The sequence below is a fragment of the Ostrinia nubilalis genome, chromosome 14, assembly GCF_963855985.1.
Source record: "Ostrinia nubilalis chromosome 14, ilOstNubi1.1, whole genome shotgun sequence".
Lineage (NCBI taxonomy): Eukaryota > Metazoa > Arthropoda > Insecta > Lepidoptera > Crambidae > Ostrinia > Ostrinia nubilalis.
This window is the reverse complement of record NC_087101.1, coordinates 5796524-5818889: the sequence shown is the minus strand read 5'-3', so window position 1 is coordinate 5818889 and position 22366 is coordinate 5796524. Positions and strand designations below refer to the sequence as shown.

The 22366-nt window shown below is 36.4% G+C and overlaps 1 protein-coding gene across 1 annotated transcript in view; it reads right to left on the bottom strand.

Moving 5' to 3' along the window:
* The window catches only part of LOC135078304 (sortilin-related receptor-like), a 54237-nt gene that overhangs the window by 9868 nt on the left and 22003 nt on the right, over positions 1 to 22366 (bottom strand). Inside the window, exons 5-16 of the mRNA XM_063972903.1 lie at positions 21956 to 22211; positions 18630 to 18884; positions 18397 to 18558; positions 18062 to 18310; positions 10608 to 10870; positions 9420 to 9607; positions 7187 to 7268; positions 5703 to 5735; positions 4704 to 4967; positions 3099 to 4623; positions 2640 to 2838; positions 912 to 1036 (exon numbers count right to left, since the gene is read on the bottom strand). Of these exons, the coding sequence (XP_063828973.1) occupies positions 912 to 1036; positions 2640 to 2838; positions 3099 to 4623; positions 4704 to 4967; positions 5703 to 5735; positions 7187 to 7268; positions 9420 to 9607; positions 10608 to 10870; positions 18062 to 18310; positions 18397 to 18558; positions 18630 to 18884; positions 21956 to 22211 (3601 nt within the window). The remainder of the gene's footprint in view (positions 1 to 911; positions 1037 to 2639; positions 2839 to 3098; positions 4624 to 4703; positions 4968 to 5702; positions 5736 to 7186; positions 7269 to 9419; positions 9608 to 10607; positions 10871 to 18061; positions 18311 to 18396; positions 18559 to 18629; positions 18885 to 21955; positions 22212 to 22366) is intronic.

The following is a 22366-nucleotide window of genomic DNA, read 5'->3' as shown; positions in this document are numbered from 1 at the left end:
GCATGTTAGTACGCTATAAAGTTTTAATGCCGTGGACCTTTATAGGTATGGTCGGCCATACCGAAGTAATTAAGCATTGTCATAACCTGTCATGACCTTCGTGACTTATCCGTGATAAGGAAGGACGGATGAATTATATGCGGTTAAGGCATAAAACATTTGAAAATCGTGAACTGGGACTACGATGGAATATGATCTAAAGTTTAGATTCTAAACATTATAGCACTAAATAAATAAATAAATGTCGCTTTTGAGTCCCAAATACTTATTTCTTGATTGTAAATTATTTCAAGGTCGATAAAACAGACAGCAAAGAGATTGTCGCCATTTAAAATGACTAAATATCTGCGTTGCGTACAAATACAGTTATTATCATGCATATAAATCGTCAATTTTCATATCAACTGTAGTCCGGAAAACATCAGTTGCACTGACATTGAAATAAATTTTTACACATTAATTTCCTCCGGATATAGTCGAGACATAATTATAACAATTTGCATAATTGATTAGTCATAATAATTTGTTTCAGTTATGATACAATAGATAAAAACAGAAAAACCGTTAGGGCTATATTTCACCGGGACACCATGGCGGCGCAACCAGTCGCCGGCTACCAACAAAATGTATGCAGTTTTGCGCAACCAAACGGACACCAGTAGGCCTAATATGCGCACCGTGATAACTTTTATCGACGTCAAAATGTATGGGCAAAATCGATAAAATGGCGTGATAACCGCTTATCGCGGCGCGCACAGGTGAGTAACTCTCTATAGAGCCGTATACATTTTGTTGGTAGCCGGCGACTGGTTGCGCCGCCATGGTGTCCCGGTGAAATATAGCCCTTACTTGTCTGTAGTATGTATATAATGTTACTGTAAGTAAATAATATCTTATCTTTATAAACTTACGGGGCAGTTTCCTTCGTCCGAGCCGTCCTTGCAATCGTTGTCTCCGTCGCACACCCATCGCTTCTCGATGCAGTTGCCGTTGGTGCATTGGAACTGATCGGCCGTGCAGTTGTTGCGGTCGCAATCTACAATTTTATAAGCATAGTTAATATAATACACGCACTGTCACTTACAATAAAACGAAAATGAATCGTATCAACTTTACATGAAATCAGTTACACAATGTAAGACGGTTTTAGCATCACTTGCCCAGTATCACTATTAAAAGCAAGTACATCTAACTTGATCAAGGTAACCGAAATCGTATCGACTGATTTATCAAATTTATAGCTGTAGCGATTAACTGTTAGTGCCTGAGGTATGGAGCGGCACGGGCTGGTGTTTTTGTTCGTCAAATGTCAGCGAGACTTCAGATCTGTATGCTCTGTCACGTCATAATGTTAAAATCTCCCCTCCCATGCCGCTCCCATATCTCAGGCAGTTAAGCGCTAGATCTACAGGATGTTGATTTCAATCCTCGTCATAATATTTAGGGCATTGTTTAACGCCCGATTTCCATATTCGATCTTTCGTCAAATCCAGATTGAAATATGACAGTTAATGTCATATTTCAATCTGGATTGGTGTTACCAGAAAACGGATAGACCCTCTGTATGAAAATGATAGTATAGCCTGACCAGGAACATAAAAACCCTGGCATAGAGGCGCGTCAATTGCATTTGATAGTGCAACACTGAGTACAGTCGTACCTGTGTTAAATTAATAGGCTAACTTTATGTATCAGGATTCAGGATTACGGGCTAATTTGATATTTTCATAAATTAACGAAAAAATATTATTATAGGTAACCTGATTTAAATAAATTAAATGAAACCATCAATCGAGCAAGTAGGATTTTATTATTATTCATCAATAATCAAATTCTAAACTTGAATATTCAACTACAATGTCTGCTCATGAACGCTTCAAACTCGGTACTTCTTTCCCAATTCCATAAAATTCAACACTTACAAAGTGACAAAAAACTTTAAAATAGGTAGTTGAAACAAACCACAGCTAATTTTCATAGTTGACTGTACTATACGATAAACATGTCAGTCAATTTGACAACCTTTGTCGGAAACATTCAATGAAAATATTGTCCGAACCCTTAGTATTTCTCTTCGACAAATACTTTAACACATTGTAAACCACTTTTCTTTCACGACTATAAAAATATTTTAGCAATTTAATTCACAAAATCAATTGCGCACATTTAAAATAAAGTTTGTTTACACTTTGACAACAATAGACTGACATGTAAGGTGACATGTCAATGAAGTTTTCAGTTACTGTTGCCATTAAAAGAAATTAGTACCATTAATTTTCCGCAACATGGCGAGGGTTTTTATGTTCCTGGTCAGGCTATAAGTAACTTATTAAAACGAACTTTAACTTCAATTAGTCAAAGAAAAATACTTATTTACACTACCTACTTTACGTAGTTTCCTTCAGAAGGCTATCCGACATGATAAGTGAGCGGTCCGCGTAGCTCTATGGTGCCAGTGTAAACGTATTGCAGTATTGCGAGCCACAGTACAGTTGATGTCGCACGAAAAATATTCGCTAAAAATTCCACTTCCGTTTGTATTTTTTTGGTGGATAATGCGTTTATATGTCATAATAGATCATCTAAATAAATATGGCGAGGATTGAAATCAATACCCTGTATAATAGGTTTGACCTGACCTTTTTCGTCGCTCATATCGGCGCAGTCGATGTCGCCGTCGCACTTCCAATGCGGAAGGTAGCAGCTAGTATCGGCGCAAGGGATCATGGGCGGCGTGCACAGGCAGCCGACTTCATCCGAATGGTCGCCGCAGTCGTTGTTGCCGTCGCAGCGCCACGTCGCCGTAATGCAGAGGCCGTTTTTGCACGTGAACTGGTCCTGTTAGAAAATCATTATTATGAAATTTAGAATTAAACAAACAAGAGTATAAAATAGGTGTTCAAATAATAGGTGAAGTCTTATGCTTCAACCACACCAACGCGTGCAGATCGCCATCGCCGGCGCGATCATAGGCCAATGAAAGGTCGCGCGAACTGTCATTTGTCACGCGACTTGTCATGGGCCTTTGATCGCGCCAGCAATGGCGATCTGCACGCGTTGGTGTGATTGAAGCTTTAGTAAAACTTAAAAATACTCACTGGTCCGCAAGTCAAGCCAGGTTTCTTGGGGCAGGTCATGTTAGCCGCTGGTCGCTCTCCGTTCGGGCACATGCATTTCCCATTGATTTTTGTAAAGCCATCTGGACATAGACAACTCGATCCGCCCCCGGGACGGCCCAGGCATAAAGCTTCGCAAGGGGGATTTTTGATAGAGCAGCCGTTAGATCCATGTTGTACAAAATGAGCGAAGACCTTCAAGTCCATCAATCCGGTGAAAGTATCGTTGATCGTTAAGATATCAGTTCCAGTGTTCTTATCCGCAACAAAGATAGACTTCGCTTTCCAGTCATCCCAATACATTTTGTCTTTCAACACAGCCACAGCGAACGGGTGCGAAACCGTTTCATCATTCCATAATATTCTCTTAAGGTAACCTCCGTTCAAATCTGCACTAGCGATGTAATCTTCCATAGCGTCCACCCAGTAAATCCTCTCCGACATCTGATCAATTGTTATACCATTTGGCCATTGTACTATTGGTTTCCCAAAGAGTTTCTTCACCTCGGTTCCGTCGAGATTTGATCGGGAAATGGAAGGCTTCTCCCTATCCCAATCAGTCCAGAACAGATACCCTGCCTTAGGGTGCACAGCAATACCTCTTGGTTTAGTCAGCACCCTGGAGTCTAAGATAGTCGTTCGCATTCTACCAGCGTGATTTAAATCTGTTCTGACCGCTTCGATCTTCTTCCTCATACCGTCAACGAAGAACAAGACATTCGAAATCCAGTCGAGAGCCATACCCTCAATGCTGGACAAATCAGTGTCCACAACGATCTCCTGGGTGGTGCCGTTATTGAAACATTGACGACTAATTTTATCTAACTCAATATCCGCCCAGTAAATGCAGTTATTCTTCATGTCGAACTCTATCGCGACAATGTTTTTCTGATTCGTTACCGGCATTATGGTGCTGTTATCGGTCAAGTCAATGCGAGCGATTTTGTCCCTTAAAGCGACGAGTAAGAATTCCGTGGGTTCCTCGATTGGGCACGGGATGGTATCTGGTAAGTACGGCAAGTAGGAAGCCCTGTAGCAAATATCCCCGTCTATCCTTCTATAGCCCTTGGTGCGTTGATACGTTTTTCCGGGACGGCAATCCGATGGAATAGCGTACGGGTCAAAATTAACGCTCTTATTGCGAACGCACTCGCTGCCTTGACGCCTGAAGCCGAAGTCGCATTCGAAGTCACGCCTACTACATTCGCATATCTCTTTCTTGACGGGTCTTTCATAATCAATGCCATTATAGCAATTAGTGTGAGCGAAACGTCGCTGATAAGTTTCCCTGACCCCGAGAACGCACGATACCGACGAGTTGAGCGCGGAAGGCGACCAGAATTTATAGTCGTCAGGCGTGCAATTACGAGAGAACGTGTTACGCAGATCTATAGTTATGATAATCCATTGATGCTGGTCGTTAGCTGACCCGAACATAGTGAACGTCGTAGTGTTTTCGCCGGGCTCGGTCATTAGCCCGTATATGCGAAGGTCATTTTGGTTGAACCTGCGAATGAATGCAATCGTTTGTATTGGCATAATAATCGATTGAGATAATTTATTATATGAATGCATTGTGTGACTCACTGATAAGAGTTCCATTCGATGCCTTCGTTGGTCGAGTAGAGGATCCTGCGTGTCTCGCCACGGGATTTGAAGTACTTGACGGCAACGAGGACGCCTCCGTGGTCTCCGTAGTTGAAGAAGTAGTAGTCTTTGAGGATTCTCTTCCAGGTCAAGCCGGCGTCTCTGCTGATGTAAACCCCGGGGATTCCCTTCAGTGACTTGCCCATGACGCCTGTTGCCATGATGATGCCAGGCGCTGACTTGGAACTCATAATGCTAGCTGACCTGTAAATAAATAGCTTTTATTACTCTCAGAGTAGCACGCTAAGGGTTACGTATTATTTACAAAACGATATCTATCACATGTCAAAGCAATGAAAACACTATTTTGAAAACGGGACAATATCGTTCAATAATTCAATGGCAATATATGCTTTGTTAAACTTAACATGGTTTTTAAAATAAATACGATATGTATGCAAAGCCTACTTCTAACCACGACTGAACACTACAATGTCATTCAACAAAATAATAACTATAATAGTATTTCAAGATCACTCATTTTAGAAACTCATATTTTATTCATGCCATCACCAATGTGCAACGCATAACACCCGTCAAAAATACAAATCGACGCTTAGAAAGATAAACTAAAGCTGAGTTGGACCACCTAACTTTGATCGTAACTATAACGATAAGCGGTGCTTTTTGTATGGAGTTTAACAGATTTTTGACGTTTGTCAAAGTTAAAGTAAGATGGTGCAACCCAGCCTAATACTACTAGCCAACGGGCCTGTACATAATAGCTACTTTCAGAATGCGCAAAAGATGTTATTAAATTGATCACAGCAGTACATCGTCCAAGTGGTCTTAAAACCTATAGACCTCTGGATTTATGAGGTCTATTTTAAGGTCTTTCTGAAGGTCGATGTGTGGGTGTCTCAGGTATAGGGTAGAGGGTATGAAACATGAACAAAATGTCACACAACCACACAACACATACAACCACGTCACAGTTACCTTGACACAGCGGCTACAACATTTCCTGGCGGGCTGCAAGTAACGTTACACTATGAAATTGATTTCTCAACGGCTTGTGGGTACAAGTGGCCAAGCTAGACATTAATAAAGTTAAGGATTTAAGCACATATAGAGACTACATAAAACGTGGACGCCGATCACGGTAAATAAGCAGTATTATATTGTAATGTTTTTTACTATTTAATTTATGCCACTGTTTTCGATTTATCGTTTTGTTTAACCTGAATAGTACAACTTCGTGTAAATAGCAAAAAATCTTTAGGCTGAGTTGCACCACCTAACTTTAACGATAACTATGACGATAACTGATGCTTTTTGTATGGAGTTGGAAAGATTTTTGACGTTTGTTAAAGTTAAAGTAAAATGGTGCAACCCAGCCTTAGTATACCTACTAAAACAAGCAAAGTAACTACTACATAGTTACTTTGTGCTACTAGTAGTTAGACAATGAAGTTAAATTTATGCCTACAGCAAACTACGCTTACGTCATATTTAAAACAACTAAAGAAGCGTCACAATTTCAGCCAACTGGTGTTAGTCATGTAAAGACGCCTAAAGAGAATATCAACACAGCGCAGACAAAAATATACAATTTAAAGAAGTCAATGACCATAATCAGTATCATCACACATGCACTCAGTAGTTCGTGACTATGCTAAGATGTTATCAAAATAAATATACCAAATAAGTACACAAATACGTTCGTCCGAACTTTAAGTAGGAACTAACTAGTAAAACGATGTACAAAATGGTACTAATTTGAATTAACTTAATTTTCACGTGTTCGAAAGACTAGAAGGTTCAATAACAGAGGTCAATGTAAAAAGATGTTGACTGGTTGATAACAGGACAAAGGGCATTCAAGCACACGTAGGTACTTGGAACATATAGTGCTTTCTTGTGATTCAATTGACATAGGATAACAAGACTCAACAAGAGTCGTTTAACAACCTCATCATAATGGGGACATTGTGCGGTTCTAAGAATTCGGTGTAATATTTCATATGCGTAGACCAAGACATGCTGCGACCGCAAATTAAATTATTATGCAGCATCGGCCATCCTAGCTTGTTGTTTGAGGAAAATCAGAGGTCACGAAATTACTGTGTACCTATTCCTTTTGCAATATAAGGAAGGAAAACGCTACACTAAAATTTAAAATCAAAGGTAACAGCAACAAAAAAGTATCTATATTTAGACAAAAAACATATCCGTATTATTACCACAACTATACCACAAGTATGGTAAATTCCCAACCTAAATAAATTGATTCGACACATCACCAACTATTATATTAAATTACTTGCGAAATCACTGATGATATCTCGTATTAAATTGATTTCAATTCATAAAAATAGAATTGTTAGAGTTATAGGTATACCGAACAGTATTTAACTATTCAAATACTAGCGTTGTAAGCATAGGGCAAAAGGATCAGGTGACATGTAAGGTAATTCGCTCACCTTGTGACTGGATACAGCTGACTGAACTTCTGGCACAAGTGCAGGCTGCAGGATTGGTTCAGGTAGCAGTCGAGGCGGTTACCTGGGAAAAAATGTACAGGTAAGTTTTCGGAGCACTCTATAAGGAACCTACCTGGCTCAAGTTTGTAGGTGTTATATTATAGTGTCTGAGATTTCGTAATTGATCAGGGAGTGGTATGTAAATATTTTACTCTGGCAATTTTTTTTTTCTACACAATATAAAAAGCATTTTATTCGTTTATCTGTTGTCTGGTATCCACTGTAAACGATTTCCTTAGTGTGATGACGCAGTGTAAATCTACTTGGACATTTTTACACTGTAAAATGTCCAAGTAGATTTTTTCATGTTATACAAATTCAGTCAACAACAAAAAAAGATTAACGTTACGCCCTATTGACCTCATAATCACGTGATATTGATATCAGCTTTCACATACCTACATGTTTTTTTACCTATTTTTTTCAGGAAATTATTATAGTTCTGTGTTCACAAGCAAATACCTATTACTGGTAACAGGAATTAGGGAAACAAATTTATTTTCAGATAATATTTCAAATGTACAAACCATAACATAAAAATTTTTATCCTTCAAGCTCAAATTACACACATGTTGACATCATAATAATTATCAGCTACATTGTATTGTGGTAATGAAATCCAATATAAACTAAATAATTAATTTATTGTAAACATAATTATGTTTGATTAGATGAAGAAGCTACATTAGTAGAAGCTATTATATCTATGGGCTCGGCTAACGGACTATTAATGTATGTATTTATGTTCTCTAAAGTGGTAATAAAATGATACATAATGACAAAACGTCACGTAGAATATTTTAATCCAAATTGCACTAATAGAATGAACCGATGTCTCGGTGAAAGGTTTGAAACCATATAAAACCGAGAACAGTTGCCAGATTTTACTTGTTACATAAGAAGATAAGAGTCATTTTATTTATAACATTTTTATCATCTTGAATGGGTAGGTATGTATATCATTTTATTATCAACGACTATGTAGCAGAGTAATTGCTTCATCTTAACTACACAAATAAACAAAAACACCTTAAACCTGATTCGCCTGTATGACGAGTTTTTGTGAGTTGTATGAAATTCACGAGAAAGGTTAAATTTAATAACATACTTAATACTTATTATTATTTAGCGATGGCAACAAACTGACATGACTGTTATTATTTGAGTAGTAATTATTGAGTAAAGAAGTTTTCGTTGTACAGCTGGTTTTTTTGTAGTTCACATTGCGGGTTAGAATTCCACAGGTGACAATTTATTATCATTCGTATATCGAGCAATAGCGTTTATACCGGGAGCTGTAGCACCTATATTAAATTATTATCTTCTATATCTATAAAAGCTTAAGGTCACTGATTGACTGACTCACTCATCACGAAATCTCAGAAACTACAAGTGCTAGGAGTCTCAAATTTTGCATTGGGGTTCCTTTTAGAACGTAGGTGCTCACTAAGAACGGATTTTACGAAACTCCACCCCTAATGGGGTAAAACGGGATCCACGCGTACGAAGTCGTATCCGTTATCTAATCGCCATAACACGCTCTACTTATTTTGGAACCAAGAATTGATATAATAGTTTGAACAGTTTATTTATTCTGTAACTGCCCGTCGTTTTGTTTATTTTTACCAACACGATACGGGGAATTCCCGCAAGACCACAGCAATACATTACCTATTTAGCAATTGGAGCACTATGGTGTTTAAAAAAACGGAATGTACGGCTGTTTATGTTAAAGTAATAACTGAGGCGCAAGGTAGGGTTTGACCTATCCTTTGTTCCATAATGCTGAGTTGCTAATTGATTAGACCGAACAACCGTGTCTTTGTTAAAGTCAAGATGGGACAATGGAGTAGGGTTTGATTGAGGAGAATGTTTCGTAGTCACGTACCAACCGCTCCTTGTGTATTATATGGTTAAATTTATTGGTCTAGTTCTTAACTGAATCAGTACTTGAGGTACGGCAGGATGTTTTTATTTGAGACGTCTAACGTCAGCGAGACTACAAATGTGCTTCAGACTTGTACACTACCACGTCATATTATGTTATTACGTCACCCCTTCCGTGCCACTCACATACCTCAGGGCCTGAGCTATGTTATCCCATACCTGTTATACATGCGCTAGATGAGGCTAGACCTGTAGGCTGTAATTAAATAATGGATTATTTACTTACCATTCTCATCCATGGTGGGCGGATTGATGAGGGACCAAGTGACACCGTGATCAAACGTGATCATGGAGACGAGGTGTTCTGGTCCAATGTTGGACACGAGCGATGTGGAATTCACTTTGGACGCGATGTACACCCCTTTCAAACCTTCCACGCGGTATAAATCCGTGAACGGGTCTTCTGTTACGTCCCTGAAAACAAATATAATAATGAAATATGTCGGATCAATTGAATCAGAGAGTTGCTTCCTTTTGATGGATTTTCAAAGATTGTACAATGTTCAGAACCCCATTTAAGTAGACTATAAGTAATTTATCGTAATCAAAAGAGTACAACAGAAACCAGTAATAAATAATCCGGAGGAAACAGAACCTACAAAAAAGTTTTACAAGAAAAACTGATAATAGGACTATGTGTTATTCAATGTGAGGTTCATAACAACACCCATAGTAAAAAGGCCTTCGAACTAATTAGTTTTCCATACAAGCATAGTTATTATTCTGATAATGTGACCTTTACCAGTAGCTAACGACTTCATGGGGTAATTAATTTATTTTTATTATCAAATCAACACTAAGATACTCGTTATCGTATCCAAAAGAAGAACAAAGAAATTCGTTCGCAATTTCGTAAAGCAAAACATATGAATCATGCCAAGAATTTTAGATTAACGATCAGTGACACTTAACATTTATCTGCTGATTGATAAGTTCTTCGTGATCATAGACGTCACATAACTCACATAACCAGTTTCTGATTTCGGAGGCATTAAAAATATATTATTACACATTGTACCTATAGCAGTAAAAAGAATAGGAATCGAAACCGGCTTATTCATTAATTGGGGCGTAGAACGTCCTAGAGGTCATTCAGAAAGACCTAGGTCCTAGTGCATTAATCTACATATACGTAGTATGTATTCAACTTACAAATCGCAGCGAGCGAAAATTCACTGTTTCTGAAAAAAGGACTTAAGCCCTTTCATATACAGTAGAAAATCAATGTACATTATAATGAGCTGGGCAGAATTACCGCCTTATCTGGCGAGGCTAATAACTATTTACAAGAACTTCATTTCGCTGGTAATTTTCTTTAAACCTATAGCAATAAGGGTGACAAGTGGTCGTTCGCCTGCCATCAGTCATCAAACGAGTTCCAGAGATAATGGACTTTGCAAATCATTCAACTTACTCTAGAAAGCTGTCCTTCCAGTTGCCATCGGGGAAATAGCACAATATCTGCTCCAGGCTCAATACGAAGTTGTATTGTGAGAAGTTATTGTTGATTTCCGACACGAACAAATTGGCTAAAGAGTCGGTGTGCATGACAGAGACGAATATACGTTTGTCAGTGACATCTGCTATGTGGAACTTCTTCAGATCCAGTTCGGTTTGGAACTCTGCCTTGTAGAACGGGCCTCGTTGGTGGGAGATGTAGAGGTGCAGTGTGTTTCTCTGCAACAAAACGTTCATGTTATTACGAAACTGAGGCATTGTACGCGCATTCGACCCCAAACTCGTAGGTTCGGTGTACTTGTCGTAACTAAGCTTGTTAGCCGAATAAATTATACTGAGTAACTCCAGGGCGTTTTAGGTCAAACATACATACGTTCCCGTTTATTTACGAAAGTATGCTTGACTCAGGCAATAACAACTTCTTTGTGGAAGTTTTTACAAGCACGGCCAATTACATTCATTATGAAAACTAAAATACAAAGATCAATTTTGCATTGAAACCAGTTTTAAAAATAGCAATACAATTTTAATAATTGTGCAATAAACCTATTGAAAACTCAATATCTTCCGCAAAATGTTCAATCAATGGAAATAAACACAAAATTATCTTGACACCAAGTAAACAACAAACCAATACATCGACCTCGAATATTCAATTTACATATTTACTTGTTCTATATTCCTTTAGGACATTGATATTACCATAAAATAAATATCGAATGATCAATAACATATTGTTCATACTTTCACAATGTCTTTGTTCTTTTCAAATGCCTGCATATTTTAAGCGGTTTGTATTTTCAGTTTAGTCTTTCAATATGTTAGGTTTGCATTACACAACCAATTAATATACCGACTTAAATATTGCTTATTGTTATCAACACTTGGCAATTTACCTAAGCATTTTTACAAGACCTACTGTGGTAATTGATGTTTATAGTTTAGGAAAACCCAGCCATATTACATTTATTTAGAGCTGATTATCTGTTAACAATCCTTTAGATATTCCACTACTTTTTATAATCAGTTTTAAAAGTATGATTCACTTTCCAGTACCTACTTGCAAATGATTCATTCTAATTTAACTTTATTTACTTCAGTTTTGTTGTCGTTGAGGCGGTAGTACCTACTTATTTTATACTGAAATTAATTAATATGCATCGTTAAATGTATTATGTTTTCGTCAAGAGAGAAGATGAATCGCGGTTCTATAAATAAAATTGTGGTTATATGGTATGTTCTGTATTGAAAGATAATAAGTTACATTATAAATAACATTAATTACTTAATAAATATTTTCTCAATGTAAAGTATCGGTAATGTAAAACTTTTGTAGTTATGCAAACGATTACTCTAGCGAACATAATTAATTATATTCATGACCTACGCTATCGGGAGAGGGGAACATACAAAATCAAATAACAGCATCATGAATCATAACAATATTGAACTTGGAAACAGTTACTGATACTAATGTTAGTAGTCAAGTCCATTGACACGATTCTTCAACTCGATTCCAAATTCTTTAATAGTATGTAGGCCTTTTTAGGGCACTTATACTAGTTCCAAATATAGCTTGCTCTACCACTAGTGATGTACAAGACTCGAGGCGTCGAGTCCTATTTTTGAAGCATCGAGGCGGAATGGCAAGGGTCAGTGAGCTCGGTAGGCTCGGTGCCCCGAGCTTAGCCGAGCTGCGAGCTCTCTAAGCCATGCCTCGAGGCTTTAAAAGAGCTAGAGCCTTCTAAAGAGCTCGGACCTTCAAAAGAGCTCGAACCTTCAAAAGAGCTCAAACCTTCGAAAAAATAAAAAAAACGTCACCTACATTGATTTTTAGTATAAGATTCTTAAAATTTACTTATATTTTATTTTATTAGGAAAAGTTATAATTCTAATCGTATGTAGTCATTATTTGATTTGTGTCCTTTTGTGAAAAACGTTTTTCAAATATGTATTTTATTGTAGGTATCAGAATTTCTGTAGTTTTATTAAATAGGACGATCTTAACACAAAAGTTAACTGGGCTTTCAAAAAGGCTCGAGCTTTCAAAAAGGCTCGAGCTCTGCGAAAGACTCCAAGCTTTATACAAACGAGGCGAGCCCCGAAAAAGGCTCGAACTCTAAAAAAGACTTTCGAATCGTCGAGCTTCATACAAACGAGACGAGCCCTGTAAACGACTCTGAGCTCTCGGCAAAAGGACTCGGAAGCCTTGTACATCACTATCTACCACCACTTCGGAACAACATGTCGGCTGGAGACGACCCAGTCAACTTTGTCAGCCCCTGATAATATGAATCATGAAAACATGATGGACGTAGCTTTGAGTTTCATATCCTGAATATTCCAGAAACAAATACAATACTTGGAACAGATAATTAATTAAATTAAATTATGACTAACCGCAAAATATGTTATGGTTGTTCGCAGTAAGTACCTATTACCTAAATCCGCAACACCCACTGTTTAGCATATTAGCATGAATCATGAAATCCAAAATTTCCGTCTAGTTAGGCATCTGAACAACTCAATTTGATGTGCAAAAAATCAGCCAGTCAATGAAACTATGAATGAATATGAAGATAATGACGGTCATCAACAGCGTTACGTTACTTGGCTCAACGTAACAGTGACTGGACCGTTAGTTTGCTAGGGCTACCTACCACCAGCACCAACCAGAGTTGGCTTTCAGACCTTGAAGCTTGATACTTCAATGACTATTATACCGATGTATAAATGTTGATCAAAATTAATAAAACGACCTTTAAAAGTAGATTATACTAAAGATTGGATTACGTCCTGTGATTTGTATAAATAAGCAAAAACTTCACTCTATGTTTACGATTAAATAAATACGGGTCTAGGAAACAAATAGGAAACAAGTAGTTTCAATAAACTTAAATCAAATCCAAAGTCCTTGTAATTAACTAATTGATGTTATAAAAATAGACAACCAGCAATAAAAATAATTGGCAGCAAAATGTTAATTCGTGCGTAGTTGTATAATTCAAAGTGGCCAATTTTGAAATATTCAATAATTAAAATTAGTTTTGGTAGCCCTACACAGCGCACATCTGTCCGAATAGAAGTAAACGACCACGTTACAAATCACCGTTGTAGGTAATTGTTTTTTTCAAGCGATTCGCCGTAGTAACCAATAATATTTATTTGGAGGATGCATATTTCAGAAATTTTGTCTTATTTAACTTTGTTTAATAAGAATGGGTACTGTATATTTAAACATACAAAGTTACCATTAACTATCTTAATATCCTGATCGTAAACTAGCAGAACCCTATAAAATATTAACACTGTAAGTATGTGAGAATGTATGTTTTTATGTTCGCACCAGAATAAACAAGGAATAAACTATGAACTTGAATTTGCTATAACATTCATAAATAAATTGCAATTCCTGATTTATATTATTATGGCCTTTGCTATTAATTCTAGATTTATGGACTAGGATATTTCTATGTCGTTCATATTCACTTATAAGTAAGTCATTTACGTTTAAACTTGGACAAAGAAGGAAGGTGACCGATTATTTTGAGACGTCCGACATGATGAATTGTCGTCAAGAAGATACAACGAACTTTCATCCTCTGAAGGTCAAAGAAATTTACGTAGTCGTTTTGTCGTTTTAACCAAATCGAGTTACGACTTCCTAAATCGGTTACGCTTAATTCTTGAAATAGTGGTTTAGTGGCTCACCCACTTGAGATGGTATTTTTGAAATCACTACCTGCTTCTTTGAGTGTATGGTTACATAAATCTTTAGCAATTAAGTAGATAAAGATTATAAATATGAAAGTAACTCTGTTTGTTACTTTTTGCGGTAAGCAGTTTGCTTAATGTTGGAATGAAATATGTATGAAAGTTCATGGATATTTTACGACATTTAACAGAATATCGAGCTAGAATGAACAAAGGCACATTATGTTATAGGTTTTCCTTATACGGTGTTTATGTACTCGTATAACAACAAAGGCATCAATCTTCTCGTTAACGATTTATAACTGCTTCTGTGAAAAAAACACTTCATTGAATTTAATGGAATTATATTGAAACTTGTTTTTAATTAATTTAGTAATATTTATTAGTTCAAATGGAACAAAAGAGTTACAGCTGTATCAAAGTTTTATACATAGACAGATAAGTACATTAAAATTTTATTATAATGAAATGAGCCGAATTCTTTCATCTGGTAGCTAATTATTATACTTTTAGCTAAAAATAAACGGACTTTTTATAATTTTCTCTAATACAAAAACTGCCGAATACCCTACCTACGGGTTATCGGCCGATTAAATATCGCCCATAACACAAACAAATCAAAACAATAATTTGCCTGAGGGCTAAATATCTTCTAATTAAAGGTCACCAAGCTTCGTCGTAATCTTTAGTCGTTAGTTTGTGCGATTTGGTAAGTTACGTGGTGAATTTATAAAATGCTTCGCGCTTGCTTTAAGGTCGGAATACAAGACCCTCTTAATTTCCGCAAGCTTAATCGTAGGTCACAAAAAATCGTTTTGTAGGATTTGAAAAGTTAAGTGGCGCAACATGAATTATTAGATGCTTTAAGTGTTTAAAATGTATGACTCTTCACTCATCCATTTCAAATTTCAAGTAGAAACCTCTCGAGGGACCAAACAAGAGCCCATTCAACGTGTTAACAGAACGTCTCGAACGCTGCAAAGCGAGAGACAAGCCAGATAATTCACTGAGTATTATTCACTTACATCGTTTCCTTGCACTGGTATCAAGTAGGTACGTAGACCACATGACATTTAACTAGTCATCGCGGACCTGAAATACGTAAGTACCTACTAGACCCCCAGCTAAAGTTAGGTATTTGTTTGGTTGCTGTATTTAACTGACTTACAGTGGCGGCGTAGCATGGGCTGGCACCCGGGGCGATCCCCCCCCCCCCCCCCCCCCCCCCGTTACAAGTTCTAAGGCACCCCCTGGTACCCCCCAGGATTTTGGGGTTACCTACCGATTCGAAGATTGAAAGACAATCGCACCCCCCTCCCCCCCGTATCATGACATAGACCGCAGATTTGCCATGCAGATGCGCCAGTGAGTACTAATCTGCGCGACTTGTTTCACCCCCTGATGCTTGGCACCCGGGGCGGACCGCCCCCACCGCCCCCCCCCTTACGCCGCTACTGCTGACTTATATCATTTTATTCTGGTACATCAGAAAGAGTTCTGTCGAACTATTTTTGAGTAAACAAACAGAAGAAATGAAATAATAAATAACGTTTATTGCTTTTTTAATACATTATTAAAATATAATATCAAATGAGTGTGACAAAGGTCACAACTTCCCACCAAATTAGTATGTTAATTGAGGAAAAATACATCTCTATCAATAGGTTATTATTTAACAATAATCATTCATTACTGCTACAATTCATTACAAGTTATTATCTGGATTGTTATCGACTCTGCAATTTTATGAATTACATTTATCCGCGGTGGAAATGCCCACATACAATATGACACGTAACATGAAAAATTCTAGATAATGAATTAATGATAGAATAACGTCACTATCTCAATTAATATTTATTGGCTTCCAAGTATTGTGTGAGGTTGAAGACATCAGAAACGTTATCATAAATAAATAAATCATGATAACATGGCTAAGAGAGGCACCAACTTTTTGTCTACGTTTACTGCATACATAATAAGTAAATTAAAGATTTTTATTACTTTTTAAATGCAGGATACGGTCTGGGGCATTGTTCAGGAAGAGAACACTACATACAATCAATTGAAATTGAATTAACAAAAAGCATATGGATTTAATTGTAGGGCTGAGGCAGACATCCGATTAGTTTAATACGAGTGCCTGCCTATTAAAACTTTGGGATGATATTATGTTGCTTGGTGATGAACAAAGACTTGACTGGAAACCGCCGCGTGTTGGAAGAATAAACGAATTCTTGGTCTCTGTTTTAATTGTTTATTAGATTATGTAAAAACAAATCGAAATAGAATTGATCCATTTGAGTTAATCTGCTCAAGTACTTATAGGGCTTTAGATAGCTTACTATATTAAACTCAAGAATCTACACTCAAAAATAGATACCTAGCCAATATGTGTCCAACCACAGGCTTCCATCTATAAGAATACTCTAGTTTACATCGTCGGTTGACGGTCAATTAAGTATACGGTCTAATTACTGTTTTAGTAAAAGTAGGCACAAATAAAACAGAAAGAAACATTACACCTCACACGTGTCAGCATAGCTGTTTACATGTAAATAGAACACCTACTTATGTAAACAATAGTACCTACCAACTTATCGGCAGTGTCATGATACCACCTATTTAAAAACATCGCACATACTAAATCGATTACCTTCGTAAGTATTCGTAGGAGTAATGCCTGATAAGATTGCGATAATCGAAAATAAACTAATATGGACTTATGTCTGATCAGGGTTCGAGGATATATCAAGGGATATATATCTTGATATATATCGGATATATATCCGATATATATCAAGCCGGTTTTAATGATATACAGGGTGTTAGGTAAATGGGTATATGAGCCGACATTAGCCCATGTTAACATGGTCATATAAATGGTATGGTGAAGTCAGAAAATTGATATCTTAATTTTAATTATTTCAATTTTCATACAAATCGGATTTTATAAAAAATATTTTATATGAAAATTAAAAAAATTAAAATGATAATATCAAATTTCTGACTTCACCATACCATTTATATGCCCATGTTAACATGGGCTAGTGTCGGCTCATATACCCATTTACCTAACACCCTGTATATCAACTTTTAAAATTTGTTACTGTATTTGTACTCTTTGACATAAGATTTTTATTTTTTTAGTTGATTTTGCCGTATTTAAAGAAATTTTATGTTTTTGCTTTATTTGTCTGATTTTAAGTTTTAAAAACATTAAAAACATGTTTATGTAACACTTATGCAATAGTATTCATGAATAATACAATAAAATAATAGTATGGCTTTCATACAAAATTGATATATATCAAAGTTGATATATATCCGATATATATCATAAATATCCGATATTTTGATATTTATAATAAATATCGGATATTTTCGAACCCTGTGTCTGATGAGGATCAGAGAACAAATAAATTCGTTGTAAACAATAACATCGATGCCGGCAACTGTAGGGTAGACGGCAGGTCACGATTTCAGTAAGATGTAGATAGGTAGGTAAGCATTAAACTTACGTAAGACATTGATGATGATCTCAACATGATTTTTAGTTAAATTTTATGTAAATTATGCTACAAGAAGCTAGAAATATACACATACAGTCTTTAAGTCATATTTGGTCATGGATTTTTTTTTGTGTTATTATAACATACTTTTTTGCCAAATCAATAGAACAAAATTAAGACTCACCTCTTTAGACTGCTTCGTCGCAAACATGAAGTCTCCTTTTATCTGAAAGTCTTTGGCCTCTTCGAACAACACGTCGGCGTTGTTCAAGTCCGCCGGATCACTCGCGCTGAATACTGTACTCGTTCTATCTGGCTTCCATCTTTCCACATAGAAAACCTTCGAGAAGCCAGGGCCAGATGACCAGAAAAATGTCTTTACGAAGCCATTGATCATCTTGAAAGTCTTCCCGCCATCAACAGTGAGATACAACTGCAAGCATTTGTTATCGTTAAATGAAATCACACCAAGAACAAACATCATACTACAATGATAATTTTATAGTATAAAGTACTTACTTTACGACTAGTGTCAATTTTATCCAAAATGACATATCGATCAGGGAATTCTTCATCAAAAGCCAGCTCACTGGGGTGGAATGTCAAGTCTGATCTGTGGATATTGCGGCCATTGTCGCTTGTGTAATACAGCTTTTTGTTGGTAGAGTCCACAAATACACACTGTAAAAAAAGCTGTACTTAGTATCTCTGAAGTTTAGAATACACTGGATTTTTCTACAATCAATACTTACAAATTCTGGGTATTTTGGGTGGTTGAAGAACTTATCCAACTGTGCATATCCACTATCACCTGTGTCTCCCAAACGGAAGCTCTCAGTCTTGTTCGTAAAGTTCTTGCCATAGTTGTAAGATATGAACAGGGCTGACGGTGAGATCACGCCTTTGCTCCGGGGAGTGGAGTCCCGGGCCAGGCAGATTATGACATTGGAGCCTTCACCCACCCAGTGTACCATCAGCTGCTGATGACTGTCAGTCAGGTTGGTTGTCTGTCAAATACATTAATTTTACCAAGTGGTATAAATTCTTCACTCAATAATAAAGTAATAACAAAACACTAGATCAAATTAATTCAAAAAATTCTAGCTTATTCATAGATTATGAAATCAAAATTAACTTGATAACATACACTCCGTTTATCTAATCAGATGTAATCAAATTAATAAAAATAATCAGATGAATTTGTTGTGAGATTAATTAGCTATAAAAATGGCATAATTATAAATTATTAAAGGCAGGAAAAAAACATTATTATATGTAAAACTAGCGGCCGCCCGCGACTTCGTACGCGTGGATCTCGTTTTACCCCCCCTTGATCTATCTTACGCGGTTCAGATTTTTTCATACAATTTTTTTTCCCGCTAACTCTCGTTCCCGTGGGAATTTTGCAATATCCAGTTGTAACTAAGCTTTAAGTTTACTAAGGTACCTGCATGCCAAATTTCAAGCGTCTATCTTACGCGGTTTAGATTTTTTCATACAAATGTTTTTTCCCACTAACTCCCGTTCCCGTGGGAATTTTGCAATATCCTGTTGTAACTAAGCTTTAAGTTTACTAAGGTACCTGCATGTCAAATTTCAAGAGTCTATCTTACGCAGTTTAGATTTTTTCATACAAATGTTTTTTCCCGCTAACTCCCGTTCCCGTGGGAATTTTGCAATATCCTGTTGTAACTAAGCTTTAAGTTTACTAAGATACCTGCATGCAAAATTTCAAGAGTCTATCTTACGCGGTTTAGATTTTTACATACAAATGTTTTTTCCCGCTAACTCCCGTTCCCGTGGGAATTTTGCAATATCCTGTTGTAACTAAGCTTTAAGTTTACTAAGGTACCTGCATGCCAAATTTCAAGCGTCTAACTTAAGCGGTTTAGATTTTTCATACAAATGTTTTTTCCCGCTAACTCCCGTTCCCGTGGGAATTTTGCAATATCCCGTTGTAACTAAGCTTTGTCGGCCGTTTGGTGTAGTGGTTCAGAACGGACTACTATGCCGAGAGGTCCCGGGTTCGATTCCCGGCCGGGCAGAAATTGAAATGATGAATTTTAATTTCTGTGACGGGTCTGGGTGTGACTATGTATAATATTTATGTATTTAAAAAAAAAAGTATATATAATAAGTAGTATATCCGTTAAGCTAGCACCCATAACACAAGCATTAAGTTGCTTACTTTGGGGCTAGCTGGCGCTGTGTGAAATTGTCCAAAGATTTATTTATTTATTTACTTTAAGTTTACTAAGGTACCTGCATGCCAAATTTGAAGCGTCTAACTTAAGCGGTTTAGATTTTTCATACAAATGTTTTTTCCCGCTAACTCCCGTTCCCGTGGGAATTTTGCAATATCCTGTTGTAACTAAGCTTTAAGTTTACTAAGGTACCTGCATGCCAAATTTCAAGTGTCTAACTTAAGCGGTTTAGATTTTTCATACAAAAGGATTTTCCCGCTAATTCCCGTTCCCGTGGGAATTCCTAAGTATCCTATAACCTGCCCAGGAGTATGAAGAATAATTGTACCAAGTTTCGTTAAAATCCGTCTAGTAGTTTTTGTTTCTATAAGGAACATACAGACAGACAGACAGACAGACAGACAGACAGACAGACAGACAAAAATTTTACTGATTGCATTTTTGGCATCAGTATCGATCACTAATCACCCCCTGATAGTTATTTTGAAAATATATTTCATGTACAGAATTGACCTCTCTACAGATTTATTATAAGTATAGATTTTGAATAACCTTTGTATTTGATAAAACCTGCATCAAAAAAAAAGCTACTTAGTTATCATGGACCTATAAAACTAAAAAGTGTAGACCATATTTATTTACAAAAATTTATAAGATGGTATCCTGAAAAAAGTTCTTTATTCAATTGTCTAATAAGACTTGTCTACTATAGTCCGATTTTTAATTCGACGGAATTCTGACAGCTGTCATTTTTTGACAATTCAGATGTAATAAGCCTTTTTTGCTTTGAATTAATAATAAATAATATGAAATGAAATTTCATCAAGTACAACTTACAAGAAAGAACTATTGTTTGTATTGTGAATTCAATGTACACTAATTATTATGTACATTTTAGAGATTAAAAAAAAAAAAACGTGTTTTTAACACAGTAAAACAACATATTAACATAAACGAAAATATGTATTGATCATCAATCATCATTGTCGTCATCATAATCAACTTGGATTATAAAATAGGCATCTTGTTAAATTGATTATTTTATGAAGCTAAGATTTTATTAACAAAAGGATTTTCATAAAAAAGGTTTGTAACCCATGGATTACTGGCCAGGGAGTCCAGTAATAGAAAAATAATTTCCCAATTTTTTTTGTAACTTCCAAAATATGATAATAAAAATTCAAATAACCATTTTGAAATTATCAGTACATTTTTAAACCTTAGTTTTTCAAGTGAAACCTTAAATTCAAGAAAGGATTATTTTTTAATTTGTGAAAATGCTCTCCATTCTTAGTGGGAATGTTTCAATGTTGACAACACTTATGAAATGTCAAAATTCCGTCGAATTAAAAATCAGAGTTTAGGGCCCCTAACCATTGTTATCTAAGGAAAAATGCTAAAAAATAACTAAGGAGCTATACTGACACTATGACAATGGACTCAAGGGCAAGGACTAGTTCAATATTACCCAACTGTAATCATCAACTAATTCAAATTGGTAAATATTTAAAATCATTAACAATACAGTCTTTGTTATCATTGTTATGTAGGTAGGTACTTAATGTCATAAATTTACTTTAAAAATTAATTCATCAAGTACTAGCCTACTTTCTATTTAGCTTAGTCATGGCATATGTTAATTGATGTATCTTCATAACTAACATTTTTTGGCAACTGTACAGTATTTTCTCAACAATGAAAAAATAAAATCAATGCCGCGCGGCGAGAGTACGACGTCATAATAAGTAATAATAGAAAGTACACAAGTAAATAAACAAGATACGTAGACCCACTATTATATTGTCCGAGGGTACGGCAGTAAAAATTACAAACAACAAAGGGGACTTAGTCTTAACAAGGAAATGGATCGTTACCCATGTACTTATGTTTGCTGCGACTGCGGGAGGTGTTGAAGGAGCCACATCGCGTTTTCTCCTCTCTAGCTGGGAGTTCTCCTCCTCCGAAAATCTGTTTATTACAGTCAATTTTCCAGTAGTTTCCTCTCCACCTGCCACGTACAAAGTGTCTCCTGGATCCCCATATTGCCGGAGACACAATACACACGAAATTACATTCACTAACACTATCAATATAGTGCGACGTCCGAATGTCACAAACATTTTGTGATCACTGCATATTATTATTTAGAATACATCCAATCAAATCTGTGAAGCGAATTGAACTGAGGAACGCGAAACGAAAATAAAATTTGAAGTCAGCATCGGATTGCGAACGACTTGACGTTGTTGATGGATGTCACCAAAATGTCACTGTCAAAATCACCA